The following is a 26627-nucleotide window of genomic DNA, read 5'->3' on the forward strand; positions in this document are numbered from 1 at the left end:
CATTGATGCTTGTTTTATACTATAGAAAGACTTAACAAGTTTACAAAATTTATTTTCTTTTCCTATCTCTATAAAGCCCTCAAGTTGATTAATATATATTTTCTCCCCTAAATCATCATTTCTAAAATAAAAATACATGCAAGAGCAATTAAACCTCTAATACCAATAACTTTTTAAATATGTGAATATGTATTAAGGAAATCTACGTTTTCTACTTCTTGGTAGCAAATAACAAAAGGTCTAGCGTTAAATTTTTCTATAGACCCATTGGTCCTTAATTTCTTTCCTAAAAATTCATTTTCATCCAACAATACTTTTACAACCAAGATGAAGATTAGTTAAAAACCAAGTTTTATTTTTTTAAAAGAGAAATCATTTTACTCCTTCTAAGTTTACAAAAACAAACATCAATTGACCCATTTCTTCACCATAAGGTTTAGGATCATCCTCAAGCAAAAAAGAATAAAAGTCGGGACCAAAATCATTAGCCTTTACCTTTCCTTCTATTCCTCCTAAGTTCATTTTGAACATTTTTATTAGCACTATCACTAAAAGCAAAAACATAATTAGAATAGTAGAAATAACAATATATCACTTGAAGGCAAATCAATATTAGAGATACACTAGTTCATTTTTGGCTTTCTAAATCGACCATTATGCCTTAGTTTTAGTGGAAATGAAGCATATCAAAACACAGTAGCAATTTTGATATTTAAGCAAACTTTTATGCTTCAGTTGTCATAATACTCGAGGCATAAAAGGTTTTATGCCTAGGTTCCAAAGCACCCGATGCTTAATGCTTGTCAAAATTTTTGAAATTCTCACTACTTTGAATTTTTTAATTTGAACGAAGAAGATTTTGCTTCATTTCTCACAGAACCGAAGCATAAAAGGCTTTCTACTTTAGTTTTGTATGTATCCGAGGCAGATAAGTTGGTTCAATTTAGAAAATTAAAATTTTTTAATTATTTTTTTGCACATTATGGCCTCAGTTGTTGTTGAACCTAGACAGAATGAGGGTTTATGCTTCGGTTTTTTCATTGAATTGAGGCATAATAGGGGTTTATGCTTCAGTTTTACATTGAATCAAGGGATAATGGTCTTCTAGGTTAAAAATCCTCAAATCAAAGATAGATTGCCATTGTTCTTTGTCGTTGCACCATTGACCGTTGTTGCACCATTGACCGTTGTTGCACCACCCTCTTTGATGTCCGTCCACGCATTGTGTGGTATTTTTTTTTGCGTTTTTATTTTGGGATTGAATTAGAGAATTATTTACTGTCTCCAAGTTTCTTTTTTATTTTGAAAGAATATGTATTTCCTAAAATATAATTTAAAATGAGACAATACTAATAATTTAAATGTATTCAATCTTGAATATTTAAAAAAGGCTTGGTATAGTTGGCCTTCCAGGTTTGGTATATTGGTCTATATTATAATTGTTCAATTTATATTCTTCTTCAATTATTTATAAATGTTTCATTGTGGTGTAATAAACAAACTAGATAAGTGCAATTATTATGTAATGCAATGGATGTCAACCATTGTTTATGCTCGTAAAACAAGTAGTTAGGAAACGGTAATAATTTTACTATATCAAATGCTTATCAGTAATTTTTTCCTGGTTTATATACTAATTGAAATTATTGTCTTGTGTGCAGAAATTTGACACTACTACACCAATCCCTGCCAAGTCCATTAAATATTTAAGAATAGCTTATGCAAAGTACATTATACAAATTTACAAATAGTATTTAGTATCTTTTGTTGTAAGGATAAGATCTTGTATTTAATAGTACATTAAATATTTTATCTCATTTTGTTTTGAAGACTATATTCTGTTTTTGGTTGGCTTTCTCAATTATTAGTAATCTATTTACATATTTAATTATAGGAAGTAACATAATTAGAAATTGTATTTTAAAAAAGAAATGTCCACTTTATGCCTCAGTTGTGACCAAAATCGAAACATAAAGTGGGTATTCTGCCTTAGTTATGGCCATAACCAAGAGCTAATAGCCTTTCAAATTTAATACTTTTTATTACTATTTTGGCTTGGTTGTTCTTATAACCGAGGCGGTAGATCCTTTACTATTTTAGTTCTCGCTATGACTGAGGTAATAGGTCCTTTAATTTTTTTTTTTAATTTTAAAGGATATTATGCATCAACTTTACAAAACTGAAGCATAATTTGGACATTTTTGCCTTGGTTTTCAATCGAGGCAAAAAGACTACGTTTTTTACCTCGTCCTGATATGTCTCAAGTGCAGAACTAAAGCCACATGGCCAAAATAACCGTGACCAAAATCCTTTACTGCACTGGTGGTATAAGATATAGTTTTAGTCAATTTATCCTTCAAAGAAAATATGTTTTTAAAGAAAATGGCAATGATAGATTCCATAATAGAATTGTTGGAAATTTCACTTATTTTATAATCTTCTGTTTTAGTTCTTATTTTTCTTTTCTCATTAAGAGGTATATTAACATTTGCAAGATACTCCCACACTTTAAAATATTTTAAATATGGTGTTTTTCTTCCTTAATTCATTAACAATTTTATCATAGTCTTTATAAAAAGTTCTATTGAGAATATGGCAATATATATATATATATATATATATATATATATATATATATATATATTTATATATATATAAAGCATCACCCCATATATTTTTAGGCAAAGTAGTAATTTTAAGCATGACATTCACCATATCAATCAAAGTTATACTTTTTCTTTCTACTACACTTTAGATTGGGGACTATATGGAGACGTTACTTCATGAATAATACCATCATAGTTTCACAAAAATAACTCATTTCTAAAGACATATATTAACCACCTTTATGAAAATGAAGAATCTTAAATTTCTTTACCTTTCTAATTGATTTTCAACCTCAGATTTACATATATTTTGAATTTGTCAAAAAATTCATTTTTGTTATTTATTAAATACACATAACAATATTTATTGAACCCATCAATGAAAGTAATAAAATAATTTTTATCACCATGTGTTTAAACATGACTATTATCACATTACTATGAACCAATTCAAGTGAATTAGTTTCGTTTTTCATGCATGTATAAAAAGGCTTTAATAACTTCTTTGATTGAGCACATATTTCACATTTTTTCTTCAAATCAATAGAAATATTTGTCAGTAATAAAATTTTTAAATTACTCATCAATTTTACCAATAGATTATTTTGTTAGTAATTAAAATTCTAAAATTCTTCGGTAAAATCCGTCGATAATTCTGTTGACCAATAAATTTTTTTGTCAATAATTTAATTATTAGTGAAAAGTAGAAAACAAATATTGGAAGGTATGTAATTACTCACAAACTTGCTTTGTACATTACCTATGCAATTTTCTTCTGACATAATTATCTATAAAATGTTTTGTACATCATTACCTATAATTTTTTTTGTACGTTATTGATGCAAAACCAATAACCTATAGGGTATTGTTTCCTGCACTCATCATAGATGTGAAGTTTCAATAGTAATCATATGGGTTATTTACTTTAACCTTAAATTTTCACCGACCTTTTTCTTCACTATTTCGTTGTGGAGGTTCTTCCTTATATGCATTCTACTTTTGGCTTCAGTGGTGGTGCGTGTTGTTGTTTTGCATTCAACACATGGCATTGTACCTCTCTCATATTTGTGAACACATTTGAAGTATTGTAGGGGAAGCTTGGGACTGCATTGTAGGTAAGCCTGTATTGTGTCATTGAGAAAGCCACTGGAATGTAAAATCCGAAATAGGGAGATGCCTTAAATCATATACCGAAATTAAAAATTCAAATTACATCACTAGAAACAACTTTCCAAAAGGTACCAGGATCATCTTTCTGGTACACCCAAGACCTATTCTGAAATTTTCTTTTTTTGAAGTATAATCAACTCAACTATTATGGAATCAATTTTTAGGAACAATATACAATAACTTCAGAAACAGTAACCCATAAACCAATTTAACCATCTTACTCTTATTTTGGATCATGTTTTTCAAAAGCTTGTTCTTGTTTCCGGCAACCAAGATTGCACCACAAAAATGACAACCGTATTATTTTTCAATATCTCACAACATGCCTTATTTGTGCAAATCGTCATCACCTCCTCAAGACCTCACCAACTACTCAATAAACATTCACCGAAATTTCTGGAGACATACACAGCAAAACATGTAAGTTGCACATGGGAAAGTTTTTGCCCAAATGACATAAACACTCAAAGTTTTTTTATAATGTCCAAAGTAAATTGGTACAAGTATGTGATAGTTAGTGTAAGGTCATGTATTTATATTAGTTGTAATTGAGTCTAGATATGTTGTAAGCCAAGCTAAAATGTCCTTAAAATCAATTTAATTACAAGATAATCGATTAAGGGAAGTTGTGACATGTAATATTTCATTTTTCAAGTGTATAACTCTAAAAATTGTCATAATAATTTATTACATAATCAATTAGGTCAAATATGGGAAAGAAACATTATTTTCATAATCATTAATCGATTAAGAACGTAATATAATCGATTAAACTAGTGACTTTTGAAAAAATTGATTTCATTTGTGTTAATCGATTAAATCGCTAACATAATCAATTAATTGATTTCCTTAGCTATTGGGTTTGAGATGAATGCTATTAATCGATTAGATCACTAATATAATCTATTAAAGCAACAAGCTCTTGTTTTCAAAAATTCACATATGAAAAATTTTAATCGATTAAAGAACTTATGTAGTCGATTAAAATACTCAGAAAAAAACATTTCTCTTTAAAACTTATTCTTTTTTCACATTGCAAAAGCAAGTTTTTCAAATTAAAATCATAAGAGAGAGAGAGAGAGAGAGAGAGAGAGAGAGAGATTAAAGACTTCTTCAAAGAAAAATCAACTGAAATTCACGTGTTCATTTAGACTTAATCAAGATTGACTTGTTTCAATGGCTTTTGGCTTGGTGTAGGTCTGATTTGTAAAATTTACACCTCAGGTAATATCTTTTTCATCTTTTGTTTGTGTTATAAATCACCCACTAAGATGTAGTCTGTGGTGACTGTGTGCCACATCACCTAGACTTGTGGTTCTTAAAGTGTTTCTTTAAGAATTTGTCTAAATCTTGGTTTTAGGATCGCTTAGGTGCACTTGTAATTTTGAAACTATAGATCTTTGTGAAACTTGTAGATAAGTTGTTAGAAAGAAACTGGATGTTGATTCTTCTCAATTGAACTAGCATAAAATTTGTGTTTTGTTCTTTTTCTTGCTTTAAATTTCTTTCTTTATCTTCTTTGTAACTGGTTGGATCTTGTTAAGACATCTCATACAATTTTTGTTAATTGATTAGAAGAATATATTTGTAAACAACTTTAAAAATTAAAAGGAGTCAAATTTAGATATAACCAATTCAACCTCTCTTGGTTGAAAGGTAATAGCCATAACAATTTTAACAAAAGTCTTCACGAAGCAGATAACTTCAAATAAAGCTCAAAAGGGTAGGAATGAAATTAAAAAAATATGTAATGCAGGAAGAAATTGATGGGGGTGCAGGAAGCAATGCCCTTAGGTGGCAACTGTTCAAATTGCAGGTGTAGTTAGAAATGACTCGACACGAAATTTGTAGCAGTGTGCTTTGAAAATTGGTACTGAGAGAAGGAAGCAATACCCTTAGGTGGCATACTTTTTTTTTTCTTTGTTTATTTAACTATAAGGAATGAGAAAACATGAATTAACCTTTGAAGAATGAGAAATCATGAATTATAAATGAATACTTTAAAAGGTGTTTTTAGGATTTGCCGCATTTTATAATTAATTGTTCATATAATAGGAATTGAGGTCAATAAAAATAAAACAAAGGCAATAATCAAGACTTCAACGTCTCGTCTCGAAATAGAAAGTAAATGCAATCTTTATTAGGAAGGGCAAATTGCTTGAGAAAATTGATTTCAAACTTATATGTCTTTTTAAGTTAAAAAAGGAAAACGACTTCAAACGGAAGAAGTTCACGAAGAAGCTTTCGAAAAAAACAAAACAATAAGAATAACTCAAACTTACACGAAAAGCTTATAGTTTTCTTTAGTCGAAAACAAACAGAAAATAAAACAAGAGAATAATAGAAACAAATAGGAAAAATGGATGTAAAATAGAATAAAAAAATTATCAATAAGATTAACTCGATCTTTTTTATCCCTATTTTACAAAAATAAACCTATTTGTTATTATCATTTCAATATTTACTCTCACTATTCTACCAAACACACGACAAAGGACAAAGGAGATTCCAATTAATATAGATGATAATATGAACCACTTGTCCAGTCTTAAATATAATTAAAGATTTGTAGACCACCTACATTGGATCCCATTTAAATAAAATTAATAGTATGATTAAATTCTCCACATAAAATAGTCAACTATGCACGATGTGTAAATCTAGCAGCCATTATGCAACTCAGTTATTATTATCTGTCGTCATCTTCAATGTCATTTTCCTTTCTCCTTTCATCGAAGTTGTTCTTCACAGCCACAACCCACATGTCACTGCACATCTAAAAGTGTGGCCTACCACGTTTCTTCACTTCATTAGCATTTTTCTAGCTTTTGCTGTAATTACTTTCAATCAAAGAGTGCAGATATTTTAAGTCCGAATAATTTCATCCCACAAGGGCCACATCGAGATCGATCAAACCTTTCATTAATTTAATGACAAACAGGCTTCAAATACCGATTAATGTTCTGTTCAAATAGTATTGCCATAAAAATCGACATAAAAAGTGATTTTTTTACTGATGAGTATTTCCTATAGTATATAGTATGCTTCTTTGTAGTCTTGCCAAGTTCAGATAAATAAAACTAAACATAATAGCTGTCAAAACATAATATCCTTACATATGCAGAAAGAGAAAGGTTTCAAATTTAAACTCATGATCGAACTTTGTTTCAAGAATAGCCTCCCCCAGTTAAGAGCACCAACGAAACTCCAACGATGTTTAACCTAGTACATCTGCTAAATCTAGTCCAACATAAGCAAAAGAGGATTCAATGATGTTGTAAATATTGAAGAGCAAGACTTTATTCTGGGACCAAATCAAAATGAAAACTTTGTGAAAGAACATCATCAATTGGTGAAGTTTGTTATGCAGGCGTGAGGCTGAGCAGCCTTAGCAGCTGGAGATGGTTCAACGGTTGGTGAAGGTTGAACAGGGTTCCCAAGGAGTTCATCAGGCAAATCAGGAATACCCTTCAAGTAGAAAGTGTAGAACAACTTGAAAGGGAACACAAGTTGTTGAAGTTTGACTTGTCCAGAAACACCTTCAAAGATTCCAGAGCCTCCTGTGACAGCAAGGTATGTGTCTTGGTATGTGAGATAAGCTCCTTGAACTGATATATGGCCATAGTCTCCGAAGTAGAAGCTGTAAATGGCTTCATATCTGTCACCCTTTTTCTCAGGAACATGCTGTATCAGCACACATAACCCTGCGGTTATCCCTAATCTCTTTTCCAAGTTTCCAGAGTATAATTTGTTGCTGAAAGGCACTAAATCTCCTAGAGAGTTCACTTCCTTCTGGCTTAGCTTCAGAAATGCAGGGCTTCCTCTGTCCCTTTCATTGATCTCATACACAAACAGTTCTTGAACTTTCTCTACATAAACCAACAAATTTCTTTAATGCTACTCAAAGAGGTTGTTGCTAAGAGGAAACTAGTGCTTTTTGGAAGGGATTGGAAAAGCACTTACCTGGCTTTTGAGAATCTTGATGCTGCTTTTGGTTATTGAAGAAGAATGCAGTGGTTGATGTGTGGTTGGTACTTCTTCTAGAGGTGGAGACAAGAGTAGGTGAGAATTTTAAGGTTTTGGTTGGGAAGGAGTGAAAGAGACTAGTGGAATCTAGTTTGTTTTGGGTTTGAAGAGGAGAGAGAGAAGTTGAATGGGGGAGTTTGAGGGAAGAAATCATTTTCAGAGAGCTCATGGAAGCCATTGATGATGGTGATGAATGCCTCGTCAAAGGTGCTTTATAAATGGAAAACTCATAGAATATTATTGCTTTAGCTTTTGAAACGTGGATGTATTTTGGGATGTGTGAAAGGAAAATGGACGGTAAGGTTAGAAAAAGAGACCCACTGCTGCTTTTTTTTTTCCCAAAATTAGGAATTTTTCCTTTTTACAATCTTCGTGAATTTTCTTTCCTGCTCCTTTTTCTCAAGTATAGAATAAAAAAACTTGGCATTTTCTTCGTTATTTGTTCCTAACTAACTGGTAAACGGACGTTTGAGTCAAGTCTCTGGTAAAGTATTTAGTAGTCAATATAAAATAAAATTTTAGGACATTTCACACGTTTGGCTGCTATTTTATATTTTAATATATATGTAATTCCATACGCATAAACATCTCAATAAACTAGGTTTCATGGGAAGTTGGTTCTCCATGGTTACTGTTAATTTAATGTGAAAAATAATGTAAGCTTGGATTCAATAACAATATAATGGCTTTTACTTCCTGCACCCCACAACTTTTTCGCCCAACTCTCAGATTTCAAAAATGACCAATTTAACTTCGAAAAAATACTTTTAAATTAGATATTCCAAAAACCTTCCGAAACAAGTTTTCTGAAATTTTTGGAAAAGTATTTTAAAATCAATTTTTGGATCAAAATTTCCAAAACATGATTTCCAAAATGTAAAAAATTTGCAACGCAATTTAAAATTTAAATTTTATAAATTTTTGGACTATCCATAAGCTCACACAAGATTTCGATCAATAGTTGTTTGAAGTATCTCATATAACCAAATGGGTTGGGTCAGATCCAACTTAGCATAAACATAATCATGGCAGTGACCTAACTAAGCCTTCCTAAAGTTAGCTTGGCTCACAACGTAAGTCGGATACGATTCGATTAGTGACCAAATTAAATCCTTGCTAAAAGGATGAGCACATTTAGAAAACCTAGCAGGCAGGTAGGGTTTTTTTTTAGAATACTACGCCAACTTCGTAGAGAAATAGGCCAGTCATCCTTGTTCTGATCTAGGTGGAACAAAAGCTAGGACTTTGCCCGAGATAAATGGATAAAGGGAGATAATTGGCACTTTATAATCAACAGGGAATTCCCAAAGAAGGGGTCTTTTTCGGGGAGAAAAAGAAAGAGAGGATTGACAACTCGTGATTAAGAAAGGAAGTAGACTTGTTCTGCTTTTAAGTTGAAACCCTAATCTTGAGACCGGAACATTGGCATCCATTGTAGGTTCCAGTCAAATGTGAAGTTGGCACCACTAACGAGTTATTGATAGGATGACACGATAAAGACCACAGGGAGTAGCGACGACAACACACCCACATTGTAATGTCCTAGCTAAAAATTACGTATTTAAAATAATTAAGAAATAAAATATATAAAACACTACGTTTATTATCGCAATTTCCCAAGACGCGGGAAAATTCAAACTTCACAAAACGCATAAGTAACGATTAAAATCCGAAATATTCAGTCATTACAACACCAATTTCTCTAGAATAAAAATTACAAAAGAAATTCCATAATGAAGTCTAATAAAACTGTCCCGTAGTGATCCCCACTCCGTCTCTATGTCTCGGCATGCCCACCTGCATCAACATTTGCTCCCATGTAACAAGTTACATGATCATCGCCACACACACACAGATAGGGTGAGCTCATTTAATAAATCAAATACATATCATAAAATAAATTACAACATTTCCACATCATATCCCAGGTTAGTAAAATCCTTTCCTTTTTCCTTAGATTCACATTTTCAAAGCCTGCATTAGACATCTATCATTCCTATACCCTTTAGGTGAGATCAATGATCGATCTTTGCTGCACGAGTGTCTACTCGCCCCTCCGACTACAGGCCACCACCTGATAGTCCACACGTGGGAATAACTTTGCCACAACATCTCACCGTGACACCAAGTGGTGCTCCCCGAAACAAACATGATGTCTGTAGCTGTTCTAGACTACCAAAAACTCTATTAGAATGCTCTGAAGAGGGCAATCACTCGAACATCGCCGTACGAGCCACAACTCGCACACTCCACTGGACTTCCTAAACCACTAGGCTACAACCTAGAGTAGTCACGTGTTACTCCAATACGAGTTACACTCGTAATTGGACCCCCAGCCAAAGCCTCGCATCATGAACATCACCTAAAGCTGTGTAGAAATCTTTCCTCGCGCACCATCACTGAACCAAATCCGCTTGATGCGCATCACACGCTGCTAGGCGGAAACTGGGCCCAGACCGTGCTACTACACCGTCACCGCCTAGCGAGTCCAAGCCTACCGCCAGGCCCCACGCTTCTTCCAGAGCCTCTACAGCACGTCTTCCGCCTGGCGAAACCAACACCACCGCCAGGCGCCTCGTAGATCCCAGTACTGTTGCTGCTCCAATTTTTGCCTGGCGGAATCCCCCATTGCCGCCAGGCGCCATCTCATCCAGTGCCCACTGCCATTGAGTTAATTGTCTACCGCCTGGCGGCTTGCCTCATGCCGCCAGGCGCCATACCAGTAGCGTAATGCTACTGGTCTTTTGGCACATTAACGAGTCCTGATGGACCCCAAACAAGTCCAAGCACAAATTATAATACCAATATAGTAATCTAGTCAAAATCTATAATTAGATTACATCACACCCAATTATGCATACCATCAAATCATTTATCAATATACACACATCTTTGTCAAGTCACCAAAACTACCAACATAGCATACACTGTTTGAAACTACGCAACATGGATGTATATGAAATCAGCCACTTTATAGCATTACTCAAAATCATACACTCACAATTATACTTTTGATATGCACCTGTACAACTGCACCTATCATCATTCTCAATTACGAACATACAATCCAATCAATAATAATGCACATTCAACTTCACACTTCACATCACTAACTAACCCACACAAACTATTTAATCAAGAATACCCCATGTCTTAGGATCTACAGACACATATTCATATAACTACTGCTACCATGATTTGAACTGAATTGCAGATATATTGGAATAACCAAAAATATTGTTGCCCAATCAATATATATATGAAAATATTCAATTCATCCAGCTCACCCATATTCATCTCATAATTACTACCAAATAATATACTTTCTAAATCACATAAATCAATTATCCCAATATAGCCAATAACTCATATCATCCTTCACGACTTTCACTCATTTAAACCTCTTTTAGTACCCAATTATACCACGTTCATTGATCCACTAAATATTTAATCACATATGTACCAATTTATCAATTCAACACCCAATAATACACATCATACAGTTCATGCTTTATTCATACAATCATCTTTCCTACAAAATCAGTGCATCCAACATTGACAATGCTTATGCTTATTTATCCCAGCCCCAACAGGAATCCTTACCCCCAAATCCATTCAAGAATTCATGCATTTTGCAGAACCATAACATACAAAAACAACTATACTCTTCAAATTCTCATTTAAGCATATGAACATCACGATGATATCACAGGTACCCCCAAACAGATTCAAAATAGCCAAAAACAGCGTCACAGTGTTCATGTCGCTTGGTGGTTCATCCTCTGCCACCAAGCGGTTCATAGATGATACCCAGAAACTGGGTCACGCACGACTCGCCAGGCGGTTTCTGGAAAAATTCCAGAAACCCGATTTTAGCTCTGATATTTACATAAAATGCAATCCCAACCCCTCATACATCACGATTCATTCAATAAAAAAAAATCAAGCAATCAATAGGAACTCCCCTAACCTGGTTTCCTCGCTTAGACTTGAAAATTGAGACTTTTTCCTAGGATCACCAATGGACTCCCCTTGACTCTCCTCCAAACCAGTATCCTTTTCCGCTTCAAAACTCACGTTTCTCCTCTATAAAAACCCTCCTCACTATCCTCAAACTGTTAGACTTAAGGATCCTCTCTTTCTCCCTCAATTCTTCCCTTTAATGATACTTTAATGGTGATTAATAAAAAAAAACGAAAATGACCTTAAGCTTAGTTTTAATTGTCATTCAATTTGTTATTCTATTTGATTTTCCAGCACCCTTGGCTGCTCCTCTAGCTAGGGTTTCTCTTGCCCCTTCACATTCTTACCAAAACTAGAATTGATAAAAAGAAAACTGTTAGACTCAAGGATCCTCTCTTTCTCCCTCAATTCTTCCCTTTAATGATACTTTAATGATGATTAATAAAAAAACGAAAATGACCTTAAGCTTAGTTTTAATTGTCATTCAATTTGTATTCTATTTGATTTTCCAGCACCCTTGGCTGCTCCTCTAGCTAGGGTTTCTCTTGCCCCTTCACATTCTTACCAAAACTAGAATTGATAAAAAGAAAGTTTATTACCTTGTCCAAGCCAAGGTTTGAACCCATCTCCACACAATTTCAATTCAAGTGCACAACCAATTCAACCAAGTCGTCTTTCATGATAAAATTCATACTTCAAAGATTATATCCTTACTTATCATGCTCCAATCACATCATCAGAAAAATAATAAAATTAAATAACACAAATGGCATACACAGGACTTGAACCCAAGTCCTCTTACACAACCAAAGTAATCTAAACTACTTGAGCTAGTACTTTTCCACATCATGAAGGTTAACATTTAATGCCATAAAGGCTTCTCCTACCCGCATTTATTAAATAATTATTTATTTAATTATTTAAATTTAGTGGGTCTTACACACATTGATCAAGTAATGCAACAGATCAAACATCTAAGACTAGAGAACGAGGCAATACGTAGGTAAACTGAAGTGGAGAGAAACTAGGTAGAGGTCGATGCTGAGCGTCGCAAAATTGTGACTGAGGTCGAGCAAAAGCGGTTGTGGTAGGAATCCATTGAGGCACATCGACGCCTAGATGAGTCTCTTCATCAACAAGAGTAGTTATAAAGGTATAACGAGGAGTTGCAGCTATAGATGCAGGAGAATGGTACCCATAAAGGTCATGATCCTCGGCGGGGGAACCCCGAGCCAGATGAAGGACACTCGTCCGAGAGGGAGATCATGGAAGAGGAGATACCACCTCACTTCATGGTCCTAAAGGTGGCTCCCTATTTTCTAGGAAAGCGACTCGAAAGGCCACTTGAAATCTTTCTGAGCACAAATGTTGATCTAAGGCGGAAGCGACGCCATTCGTCGTAAGATGTTTGTTAGGACCCTGTGATAATGTCCATTTTTATCTCTTTTTGTGTGTTTATTGTCATGAATAAATCAACTTTGTCCTAACTTTTATCTTGTTATATCCTTAAGTTTAGTGTGTTTTGTATTATTTTGTGTTTTAGTTGTTTTATGTTTGTTTTACCTCTAATCTCTCTTTTAATTGTGTTAAATAAGTTAATAGGAAACATTTGTAATGGAAGAAAACAAGCAAGAACTCAAGGGAGCATGATTGGACAAGAAAAGATTGATTTTGAAGCAAATACCCACGTCGAGTGCCACTGGAATCATGCCTAGTACTTCAAATACATAATGTTGTCAAATTGCCCAAGGTTGAGCGGTGGTGAACTGGGGCTGAGCACCATTCAGTTTGCAAAAATCTGGCGTCGAGCGCTGCTGAGACAAGGCTGAGCGGTGGCATCGCTGCATGTCAAAAATGGGTTTTTAATATTGTTTCCCACAAGGGTTTGGACCATTCCTCATTTTGCACGATAGAGAAACACTTTTAGGTGCTTCGAAAGCCTCTTGGAGGTTGCTAAGGGTGTTAGGAAGCTCTTCCACCCCTCCTTAGGTCTTCTCCTCCATTCATGGTGGTTTTTCTCCTTTTTGGGGTTGGATAGGAAGATGGGTTACGAATTGGAGGTGTTGATGCGAAGGGGAGGTACAATTGGAGCATGGAGCAGCTGCTAAGAACCTTGGGAGAGGGTTTGCATCTTCTCTTTCGTTTACATCTCTTCCCTATCTCTCTAATTTGTAAAACATAGGTTCTCCACCATGGAGAGCTAAACCTATTTGTTGAGATTAGATATAATGAACTGAATTCTTGTGTATTTTTTGATGCTAATCCATATGATTTTCCATTTCTATGTTGGCATTTGATTTCCATGTTTAATGCTTGTTTTGGTTTGGCCACTCATGCATGATTTGTGGTTCTTGAGGTCATTGGCAGACCTTCTTTGGGACTAAGGGGAGCCATGGCTCCCCCAAATTTTTAATTTTATTATTATATATATATATATATATATATATATATATATTATTTTGGTGTTTAAAAAGTAAAATAAAAATTAATTTGATGGATTACTAACTGGATTAAAGAGATTAAGGTTCTATATTTGGTTATAAGGTTTTTCCACAACAAGTCATAAAAAAAGTGTGAAATAAAAAATAAAAGAAAGACAGATTAGGAAAAAGAAATCAGAGAACATAGAGAACAAATAATGCATACTCACATGTAGGAATGGCAACGGGGCGGGACAGGGATGGGTTTCGCTATCCCATACACATCCCCGTACAAAAAATTCATCAACATTCCCATACCCAAATCCAACGGGTATCAAACTTTGGTCTCATCCTCATCCCCACCGGGTAACGGGTATAATCTCGTACCCATACTACCCATTTTCTAACTACTTCAATATTATTTTTATAAAAGAAAATAAAAATTACGGTAAAGGAAACATAATATTATCAAATATTCAATATTAGGAAGATGATTGTTTCTTCCATATCAAATACTTTGAAATAAATTATAATTGTTTACATTTTAGATTAGAATACCAAATAAAATTTCATCAGAACAAAAACATTTATTAAATTTGCAAACTACAAACATTAATGAAACTTAGTTGATAAAACTTAAAAATATTTTAAAAAAATATAAAAGGAAAACAAATATTCAAATTAAAATATATTTTAAATGTTTGTTTACTTCAATTTTTTAAATTCTAATGAATCTCTTTTTTATACACTAATAAAAGTTATAATACATCACTTGATCAAAATGACACAAAGAAAAAAAATAATAAACATAATAATAACATTTTGACATAGATTTTGTATTTTTTGAACTCCAATATATGTTGGATAGTGACAAAAAAATATTCATGGCAATTACATTAAATTTTTATATTGTTGTAAATAAAAGTTATTTATACAATTAAAGTGAAAAAAATGGCAGTATGATTGATAATGAGTTAGAAAATAAAAAATAATTAGATAGAATATATTGAAATATTATTCTACATGATGAAAATAAACAGTAAATAAAAATATTAAAAATTTAACAAATGTGTGTCTTAGAAATAATTTGAGAGACTATTGAAAGATATCATACAAAAGAAATCAAATGTATTATTAAGGGTATAATAAGATGAAAAATATCTTAGAGATCTAAGAAAACTTTTCAAAATATCACATACATACCCATGGTTGAAAAAAAACGAAAATTCTTTATATATATATGATTACGTAATTACTTGTGAATATTTTAAAAATTTAAACAGGGACGGAGATATGGCGGGGACGAGTATTATGGCGGGATATGCACATCCTCATACCCAATTGAAAAAGTCGGGGATTCTCCATACCCATACCCATACCTAGTCAATGCAGGGATTTTCCGTCAAAATGGGGACGGGTTCGGACAATACCCACGGGGACGGGTTTATTTGCCATCTCTAATCACACGATCTTATGAATAAGTATCCTAGTATGATTTATATATGTTAGATTTATGATTCTTCCATTACGATATTTCTCCCAAATTAAGTTTCCCCAAATTAGTATGAACCCTAACTATGATTTTAGGAATTTTTTGTATGAAATTGGCATGAACCCTAATTATATTTTCTCAAATTATTATAACCCAACATTATAAAATATTGATATTTTGTATTTTCAACTGCATATAATGAATTAGTTGAATAGTCTTCAATTGAAATAAAAATTAGAATACTCATTTATGTGAATTCAATAAATTAGGAAGATTAAAAATTGAAAAATTTGAATTGCATGGTTTAAGTAAAGAAAATAAATTTTTTAATTAAGAAAATTATATATAAAAAATCTAATTTGGCACCCCTAGATATTTTTTCCAAGTTCCGCCACTACTTGAGGTGTTGGAAAATGTCTTTTGAACCAAGAACTGAAATTGAATACTTAATGGAGCTTGTATATAGGGATAGAACATGATTCATTAGTAATCTTAAGACTTTTAAACTTAATGCATGATTTCAATTGTTGAGGATTCAAAGAATTGGAACTTGATGAGTTATCATAGACTCAGAGTCGCTAGAAATAGGATTTGAGTATTCTTGTGAGTTGATTTTGACATGAAATTGGAATTGAGATGTTTGTGAATGCATGGGAATAAAGTGAATGAAATCTAGTCTTAACAATTGTATATAATCTATGTTAAATTTCTGTTGCACACTAATTGTTTGATAAAATACCAAAAAGAGTTTCTTTGTGTTTTTGTGTGAGTTTTGTTGTCTATTTGAGTTATGAATTATGAGATTTGTCATCTGTTATACAAGTCCTTGTAGAGAGAACAATATATTTATTACTTGTTACGTATGACCAGTGCATTTGTCGTTTTTTACCTAACACCCTGATCAACACAACTTTAAAATGGTTTAGCAAGATACCCAACGCAGTTATCACATCATTTGCCATGTTCTCCCCTATGTTCTTAGAAAGGTTCGCGATAAACTATATGAAACAGTCACAAATTGCATATATGTTTGATGTAAAGCAAAGGTCAAAGAAATCTCTAAAACAATTCCTTATCAACCCCAACAAGAAATGTTGGTTGGGGCTTTCGTAAAGGGACTGTGAGGAAACTTTTCGGTGAGTCGCTCATAAGGTTGCCCGCTACTACGATTGCAGAAGTTCGAAATCGAGCCGCTGTTCACAAAGAAACCAAGGAGGCAATGCAATGGAAAAGGGAAGAAGAGATACAGCCTCAACCGAAGCCTAGAAGTAGGGAGTCGAGGCGTCAAAGAGCAGAAGTATCCCCTCCTCGAGTCCCCAGCATAAGTATGCACCTCATGTCACTCAAAGAAAGCACGAAGGAAGAGTCTCGAGAACAATTTTATATTCCAAATTATACATTCAAGGTGATTTTTTTATTTTGTATTTCAAAATACAAAATTTAACATTCAAGTTGTGTATAACTTTGTATTCTATATTAGATTAGGAATGCTGCATTTTGAAAATAAAAAAAAGAAAGGACAAAATTGAAAATTTTTAAATGTGTAGAGATGCAAGAAGTAATTATGGAAAAAAAAAATAATAATATTTGATCTACTTTTTTTATTCACTTTTTTTGACTCACTTTAATCCATTACTCCAATCACCCAATAATTATTTATTTAATTTTTTTTAATAATATGATATGATAATCTAAAATGATTGAAATAATAGGTTAAAAATGGATAAAAATAAATAAATCAAAATATTATTATCCTAAAAGAAAGTGCGGGAAGAAGCCACTTAAGATTGAACCTGTATCTTTCTTAAGATTGAGACTCGGTATTATTACTGAATGGCAAGCCACACCGATTTATTATTAAATCGATTAAGCTTTTGCCAATTCTAAGTTCCTCTATATCAATATGAATTTTAATTCAAGATTCTTCACTTTTTTTTTTTTTTTTTATAAAACTCATAGTAGATATTACTATGTTCTTTGCATCTTAGTTTTGCTGACATTTTAAAAAATATTTATAATTTGGAAACCCATGAAAATTTATTTAAAAAAAAGAAATAGAGAAAAGAAAATTCTATACAAATCTGAACGGGAAGAAGAATCCTGTTGTGAAGAAAATTAAGCTTTCAACTCGTTCACCACTTTACATGAAAACTCAGTTTAAATATTTTCCATTAACTTCCAAACATAAAATTAAACAGTTGGAAGCGAATAGTTATCTGAATGCACTGTCATAACTTCGTACTTTCTGATAGAAATATGTCCTTAGTGTATGTCTCTAAATTGGTGCCATCATATATGAAAATTTATGCACTAGAGAATTCGGTATTGTAGCTCCGGAAGACAATCTTTAGTTGCCTGAGCATAGTCTTCCAGAAACAAATTCATTTTAAGGCACATATTTACAATTTAGACATAAACTCTACTCTGATTTCATAAACATGGTGAATGAAAATTAAAAGAAGAATTACCACATCAACATGTAGTCAAAATTTCGGCTCCAGTCTTGGTTATCAAAATCGTATGCTCAAACTGTGCAGCGGGACTACCATCAGCCGTTAACGTTGTCCAGTTGTCTGGCCATGTAATAGACTTAATGCTTCCCATTGAAAGAATCGGCTCTGAAATTTAAGTAGAGTTCGTAAGGGATTAAAAACTTACATGACTAAACATCCAGCTTGGTAAGCAAAGGGGAGATATCAGGTTAGTTTAGTGATAAAGGTCAATGAAGAGAAGGTCATTTTCATTTCAACACAAGATGTAAGGATGAGAAGGTCACGCTAATGAGGAAGCGTAAAACAAACACAATTGTCATCGCATCTGCATTGGCTTAGTTTCATAACAGAATTTCACAATCTGATACATTCTGAAAAGGAAATAGGTGGATATGAACTATGAAGGCATCACAAAATTTTGCAACAAGGACAATTTTAATTCTAAACTGATGTAGCAATTTTTATTTCATGTAGAAATAGATGATGAATCTCGACAAAATGCTATACCACCCACATGTTGACAGAAAAAAGGAATGAGTGAGTCGAAAATTTTCACGTTTTTGTTGTTCCCAGTGATAACAGAAAATGGAAAGAAAAGCATTTCTTAAAACCCAACATATCCCAACCCCTTCTTTTTACCGAGGGAAATTGTCCTCATGAATTCCAAAACAATGAACGAATTCAAATTATTACATAGATTACCAGAGGACAACCACCTACCAATAACTACAAATATTCCATAAATGCCACAAAATAATATGTGAAACAAGCTAGAAGCTGGATATAGAGCTTTCGTATTTCTTTGGTTAGAGCACCCATTTCAATTCGAAACGAAAACAATCTTCTTTATCAAAAAACAAACATGAAACTGAATACTTAAAAAAGGAAAATGCAACGGTGTCATACTGTTATGTGCCTTCTAAAGAATTGACATACAAGATAAAGAAAAGAAAACGCAGAAAAAGACCATTTTTTTTATTGTTCCCTGCCTGTCACAATAACTAATATCCTTCTTATCTCATCTCCTACAAGAGAATATATAGACTAGTTAACTAATTCTATTTTTAAGTTTCTTTCAATAATACACTTTCCAACCCCTTTCATTTCTTCCTTGCCTAACATGACCGGCCGCTGCTGGAACAACTTTATCCTCACAGTTGAATTCTGGGAATTAGTCTTGTATGGTGGAAATATCATTTGGACCTCCCTCCAACCATTGCACCTACACTTCAGTTATTGGCTCACCCTGGTGTTGTATAGTCCTTCTATCCAAAATCTAACTTGGAAAACAAACCAAAATTTGTCCTTGTAGTTTATTTGGCAGTTCTTTCTTGACTGGAAAAGTTCAACTAAGATGCATGGAAAATTGGATGTATGCAAGAAGCCTTGGGAAGTTGCCGATAAGGTACCGACCCCACTTATTTGAGGACAACATATGGACCATAATAACATGCTGACAGTTTGGGTATAGAATTCTCTCTATGAATGTGAATTTTTAGATGCACTGAATCACCTTTTATATGTGATGGTTTCCTAAGGTGGTTAGCAAATTTAACCATTTGTCGATGAACTCTGCCCAAATGAAATTTAAGCTTGTTTAGGTTTCTACTAAGAAAGGCCAAAAGCGTGGTGGTCTTGCATCAACACAGCACCAATCTCATAACCAGACGCATTCACTTCAATTATAAATGTCATCTTGAAGTCTGGTAAAGCTAGTACAGATGCTCCTAACAGTTCTTTCAATTGATTGAATGCAACTTTAGCCTTGTCACTCCATCTTTTTATGCATGTTAGTTAATAGTCTTGTTATAGTTCCACAATCCTTGACAAACTTTCTACAATAACCAATGACACATAAGAAGCCTTTCATTAGTTTGGCAATTTGAGGTAAAGGCCAATCTTCGACATCTTGATTTTTTACAAGATTAGGAGAAACTCCACCTTTAGACATGAAATGGCCTAGGTACCCTACCCTCATCACACCAAAATAATAACATTTGGATTTCTTAGCAAACAAATATGTTTGGTCTCATGATTGATAGAACCATTCTCTAATGTTGTAAATGGTCAGCTTTAGTTGTACTATATACAGCTTATCTTCAAAGAAAATTAGCAAGAAATTTGTAAGAATTTTACTAAATAACGGTTAAGAAGTAGACTTTAATCCTAACTCAACCTTACAAAACAGACTTGCAAAGTGAAGTTTGCATTCACGTATATACCGTAAATTGGACTTATCTCTAGTCGATGTGGAACTTCCAAGACGCCCCTCATACCGAGGCATATACATCTCGAGCATGGAACTATACATTAATGGGTTGTTTGATAGCGCCCGATAGCAGCCTAATAGCTGGTGGAACAATGAACCAAACACAACAAATTTCGCTAGGATAAACTTTAACTCATGACTCTGATACCATGTTAAGAAATGAACTTTAAGTCTAACTAAATCTTACAAAACCAGTTTATAAAGTGAGGTTTGCACCCACATACATATTGTAAATTAGCCTTATCTCTAGTTGATGTGGGACTTCCAACAATAACATTCATCAATCCTTAGAAAGTTGTAAGGGCATTGTTAAGCCCAAATGGCAGAACCAAATACTCATAATGATCACTGAGTTTTAAAAGCAGTATTGTGTTTGTCAAGGTCCATTCTGATGTGGTGATAAAATGCTCTATCGTCAGTTTTTTTACAAAATGCCATTCAATTCGTCATTCATGTCTTCCAAAAGTGGGATTGGAAACTTATTTTTAATTGTCCCTTTGTTAAGCTCTTTGTAGTCAACAAAAATCTTCAAGAACCATCCTTTTTACCAAGACTACTAGACTAGCATACGAACTACAATTGTTCAATAAGCCAACATATCCTGAACAAGGTTATCAATAGTGTCTTTTCGATTGCCTACATACCTATACAGTCTTTTGTTTACAGGATTTGTCTCTTGCAACAAGGGAATTTTGTGATTAAACCCCTCTCTCATAGGAGGTAATTGAGTAGGCTCCTTAAATATATAATTAAACAAACCCAATAATTATGAAATCAGTGCAGGAGTAGATATTTGGCTAACATGTGTTGTCAGAATTTGCAACAATATTCCCTTGTCTTGACAAACTTGAATCATTTGACTAATGTACTCCATTTAGGATTGTTGTCTCAATCAGTTGATTCTTGATTAGTTCCACATCGTTATTTTGTAAAAGTTCCTAAAGATGTCTCCCAATGTCACTATCCATTCAATCCCTAAAACATGTCAGAGCAACAGAAAGGAACCAACATCATATTTGCTTGAATATTGTTGAGCTGCAGAATCCAATTAAAGTTTTTTACAATGGCTTCAATCTTCAGCTTATTGGCATCAACCACAGAACGTGTAATTTAATGCTTTCATTTTACAACCTAATTTCTTAGCTATTTGAACATCTAAGAAATTATGTGTACAACCATTTCCAATGAGTATATGAAAAGGTTTTTTTCCTGTAGCTAACAATGACTCTCATGGCTATAAAGCTTAACATTAGAAAGTGGTAACTCAACTTTATAAAACCATCTTGTAATGTGAGGTTTACACTATCTTATATACTATAATTTGGCCTTATCTCTAGTAAATGTGAAATTTCCAACACACCTCCTAACACCGAGAACCATCTTAGGCAAGGGACTAGACATTTATGGGTGGTTCGATAACGAGTGGCATAATAAACCCAAGAGACCTTGTTAGGATAAACTCTTATACCATATTAAAAAGTAAACTTTGATCCTACCTCAATCCTACAAAACTAACCTATACCGTAAAGTTTGCATCCATTTATTTAGTATAAGTTGGCCTTATCTACAATTGATACGAGACCTCCAACACCTATTATCCTAGTGAGTGGTGCAATAACAAAAATGTGTGCTTCTTCAAAGTCACTTGTTGTCAATGTCTGTCTTACAAGTGTATTTGATTGTAATAATGTCTCTTCATCCTCATCATCTTCCACTTCCACCATGTGTAACTGAATTTTCTTGCGAGTTAAGGTATGCACATATGTGAAGGGTTCATCACAAAAATAGCATAAGCCTTTGACCCTTCTTTTATTCATATAAGTAGGTGTTAAATTTATCCTCACTTCCCCTTTGTGGAATCCACCTGCGATTCCAGAGTAGAAACAAGTTTGTTGGATAGTAAGGATTTAGAATTACCCTTAAGATGATTAGGCTTAGCTGGAGCACCACTTTGATTTGCTGATTCATAAAGTGTGGCAAGTGAAAATGCCTTCACTATAGTAGTAGGCCGGAACATTATCCCTAACATTTGGATAATGGCCCAAAAAAAACAGCTAAGAACATCATCTTTTGGTAGATCCAATTAATTGATTGTGGCATCAAATTCTTCCTGATATGTGTGGTAAGAGTAGAATGTTGCTTCAAATTCATCAATTCAACCGATCTTCATAAATTTTCCCAAATTCATCTTTTAACAATTTAAAATATATGCAGTTTAAGTTGGCCAATAATTGTTTATTATGGATTTTGCAAAGGCATGATGCAATTGCATTGGCTTGCCTTCAAAATGCCCGTTTGCTAACTGCACTTTGAATTCCTCCGTAGTTAGGTCAACTGTGAAATACATTTTGCATTGATAAATCCATTGATTTACATTTTCAGCATTGAATTCAGGGAAATCAATTCTAGCCAACCTAGTGCCACAAGCTTGAGGAGCACAAGAGTGATAACAATGCGTACTAGAACTAGAACCTTGAGACTTTTTTCGGATTTAAAAAATACAGAGAAAGAGAATCACAATTGTCTATCAAAAGTGAGAAGTGCATCACATCATTTCCATGCTAACTATTTAGAGTTAGGTAACAAGTAGTTAGTTGTTATCAACTAACTAAATTGGTTATAATTACTTGACAAACTACTAAAATAGTTACTCTAACTAATTATCACCTTATACAATTAACAATTCACTTACCAATAGTAAATGTTTGACCTTCAACCATGCGGCCTGGCTTTTCATTTCCTGTAAACAAAGGGTACAAAATTAAAAATTGGTTAGAAAAATAGTAACAAGGAAACAAGAGGGAACAGAGGAGGGCAGTCTATGTTGTGTGAAGTTGCATAAATGGTTTTTATATTAAACCCGCATTCACTTTGTAGGCTTGAAATGTGGACAATTGTCTGGCCTACGGTGTGTTAAAACTAATTTTCTGAGGGTAGCATTGTAGTAGTAAGAACCAAATGCACAAGGAAAGTTTTAATATGTAACATATTGCACGAACATTTGCTCACATAATTCTTCTTACTAAGGAAGATGGGTGACTTCGAACACCTATACCAAGTATGTTTGTCTGATATTACAACCTACTTCTACTGTGATTAATCACAAATGGGTGAAAAATGAACGTAATATAACATTTCACCTCTTTCAAAGAACGTAAAAGCTAATTAGTACTTTTCGAATGAATACTATGGTATTGTCAAGATAAAAGCACGAAAAGCATTTCCAATTTCAACATTAAAATTTTGAACTACCAAGCAACTGAGATACCACCAAAAACTACTTAAAGTATCTTCTTTGATTTAGGCTACAGATAATATTTCCTTGTATAGTTTTAATTATATAAATAGGAGATTTCATTACATTCTATCAAAGCCATGTTGCTCATCAATAACGGATATTGACTAAAAACTTTATGGTTACCAAAATAATATACTCAAAATTTATATATTTAATTAATGTCACAAACATAATAAAAATGAATATATAATTTAGTATAATTGTAGTTACAAAAGAAATCACATATATATTGTTTTTCATTCCTTCTGATTTTTTAACTCATCAATAATTGAATCAAAACTAAAATTTTCAACTATTTCCTTTTTAATGTAAACATGAACACGTTCTAAAAAATTAATATGAAAATCCTCACATGTAATTCATTGAACCTTTCTTAATAAAGGATTCCTCTAATTGAATAATATGATCATCTGTATCATGATTCAGGATACGTAAAGATATTGAATTTGTCTTGTTTTCATTGTCAACAGAGCTTTCTTTTCATCACTTTTAAAAAATAAATATATTCTTTTATCCTTCATACCTATTTCTTTGTAAAGTTTAAGATTAAAAAATAATTTATTGTTGAGAATAAAGAAAATAAGGATTGAGATTAATCTTCCTTGTGTATAAACCACACATAGGGTAATCTATTTATAATAGAGAGAGGTACAAGTAAAAAGAGTAACTAAAAATAAAAAGATTAAATAAAAGATATTGTTTGATATTGTGCTTATCAATATCTAACAATATCTTAATAATATCAAACAATATCTAACACTCTCCCTCAAGCTGGAGCATACAAATTGTATGTGTCAAGCTTGTTACAAATATAATCAATTCTAGGCCCCCGTAAAGACTTAGTAAAAATATCGACTAACTATCACTTGAGTTAACAAATTCAGTCTTGATGTCTCCAGACATAACCTTTTCTCGAATAAAATGACAATTAATCTCAATGTGTTTGGTCCTCTCATGAAAGACAGGATTAGAGCTAATATGAAGAGCAGCCTGATTGCCACACACAAGTGTCATTTGAGTAACATCTCCAAATTATAACTCTTGAAGCAATTGCTTGAGTCAAACAAGTTCACAGGCAGCTGAGGCCATAGCTCTATATTCTGCTTCTGCACTAGATCTTGCTACAACACTCTGTTTCTTACTTTTCCACGAGATCAAGTTACCATCAATGGAGACACAATACCCAGATGTAGATCTTCTATTAGAAGGAGATCCTGTCCAATCAGCATCTGAATAGCAAAACAACTCTTGTATGGTTATTAGAACCATATAACAATCCTTTTCCAGGGGATCTTTTAATATACTTCAAGATATGAATGACTGCATTCCAATGATCTTCACGTGGGGAATTAAGAAATTGGCTTACCACACTGACTGTAAAGGAAATGTCAGGACGAGTAACGGTAAGATAATTTAATTTTCCAACTAATCTTCTATACTGCTCAGGATCAGATATAGGCTCCCCCTGATTTGGTAGAAGTTTTATATTGGAATCCATGGGTGTATCAACAGACTTTGAACTCACCAACCCAGTTTCCTCCAGAATATCCATGGCATACTTTCTTTGAGATATAACAATACCATCATTGGACTGTGCCACCTCAATACCCAAGAAATATCTGAGTTTGCCAAGATCTTTTGTCTGAAAATGGTGACAAATATGTTGTTTCAATTGAAAGATGCCATGGTTGTTACTCCCTGTAAGAACGATGTCATTAACATATACTATCAAGTAAACACATCCAACACTCGAGTGTTGATAAAAGACAAAATGATCTGCTTCACACCGAGTCATACCAAATTGTTGAACAACATTGCTAAACTTTCCAAACCAGGCCCTAGGAGATTGTTTTAGGCCATATAGTGATTTGCGAAGACGACATACCATCCCAGAAGACTCCCCCTGAGCAACAAACTCAGAAGGTTGCTCCATATAGATTTCTTCTTGCAAATCACCATTGAGGAAAGCATTTTTAACAACCAGTTGATAAAGAGGCCATTGTTGAAGAGCAGCCATGGCGATAAATAAACAAACAGAAGCCATCTTTGCCATGGGGGAAAAAGTATCGCTATAATCCAACCCAAAAATTTGAGTATAACCTTTGGCCACAAGACGAGCTTTGAGGCGATCAATAGTACCATTAGGTCCAACTTTGATAGCAAACAACCACCTGCAACCAACAACAGATTTCCCAGACGGTAACAGGACCAGATCCCAAGTTCCACTGTTATGAAGAGCACTTAGTTCATCTGTCATGGCCTGACTCCAACCAGGATGGGCTAAAGCTTCACGAACAGTTTTTGGAATGGTCACAGAAGAAAGAGAGGAAAGACATGTATAAAAAGGTAATGACAAGCGATGATAACTCAAAGCAATGTAATGAGGAGAGGGATTACGGGTAGAACGCATACCTTTCCGGAGGGCAATGGGAAGGTCAGACTCAGGTGTCAGAGCCGGAGGAGACAGAGCAGTTGGCACTTGAGTGGAGTCACATGGTGGTAGTTGTGATCGGTTTCGGTGACTATAAACCTGAAGAGGTGGTGGAGAAGCCTACTGTGGAGCAGGAACTGATGGTGAAGAAGACACAGTAAGAGGGTCACAAAGAAGAGGAACATTAAAGGTATTAGAAGAGTTGCCAGGACTAGATGGAGTTAGAGGTGAAGTTTGACTCTTAAAATAAAGGGAGAACTCATCAAAGGTGACATTTGCAGACACAAAATAACGGTTAAGAAAAGGAGAAAAACATTTGTATCCTTTTTGTGATCTTGTAAACCCTAAGAAAACACACTTATGTGATTTAGGAGAAAGCTTGTCAAGACCAGGACTGAAATTATGAACAAAACATGTAGACTCGAAAACTCTTAAAGGTAAGAGATGAAGAGGGTCATGA

At 33.6% G+C, this 26627-nt stretch overlaps 2 protein-coding genes across 3 annotated transcripts in view; both read right to left on the bottom strand.

The window, feature by feature from the left end:
• Nucleotides 1–6767: 6767 nt before the first annotated feature.
• LOC114174359 (allene oxide cyclase, chloroplastic-like) lies at nucleotides 6768–8045 on the bottom strand. Its single transcript, XM_028059197.1, has 2 exons — nucleotides 7740–8045; nucleotides 6768–7645 (listed from the first exon to the last, which is right to left on the bottom strand). The coding sequence occupies exons 1-2, from the start codon at nucleotides 7978–7980 to the stop codon at nucleotides 7122–7124; spliced, it is 765 nt and encodes a 254-aa protein (XP_027914998.1). The 5' UTR covers nucleotides 7981–8045; the 3' UTR covers nucleotides 6768–7121.
• A 9776-nt stretch (nucleotides 8046–17821) lies between these two features.
• LOC114174266 (methionine aminopeptidase 1B, chloroplastic) overlaps nucleotides 17822–26627 on the bottom strand; it is a 29658-nt gene continuing 20852 nt past the window's right edge. Inside the window, exons 9-11 of one of the 2 annotated variants that reach the window (XM_028059078.1) lie at nucleotides 23131–23178; nucleotides 18146–18295; nucleotides 17822–18043 (exon numbers count right to left, since the gene is read on the bottom strand). In XM_028059078.1, coding sequence (XP_027914879.1) covers nucleotides 18150–18295; nucleotides 23131–23178 — 194 coding nt within the window. In that variant the 3' untranslated portion in view covers nucleotides 17822–18043; nucleotides 18146–18149. Of the gene's footprint in view, nucleotides 18296–23130; nucleotides 23179–26627 lie in introns of both variants that reach the window. The other variant, XM_028059077.1, reaches the window with a different exon arrangement.

The sequence above is a fragment of the Vigna unguiculata genome, chromosome 2 (assembly GCF_004118075.2).
Source record: "Vigna unguiculata cultivar IT97K-499-35 chromosome 2, ASM411807v1, whole genome shotgun sequence".
Classification (NCBI taxonomy): domain Eukaryota; kingdom Viridiplantae; phylum Streptophyta; class Magnoliopsida; order Fabales; family Fabaceae; genus Vigna; species Vigna unguiculata.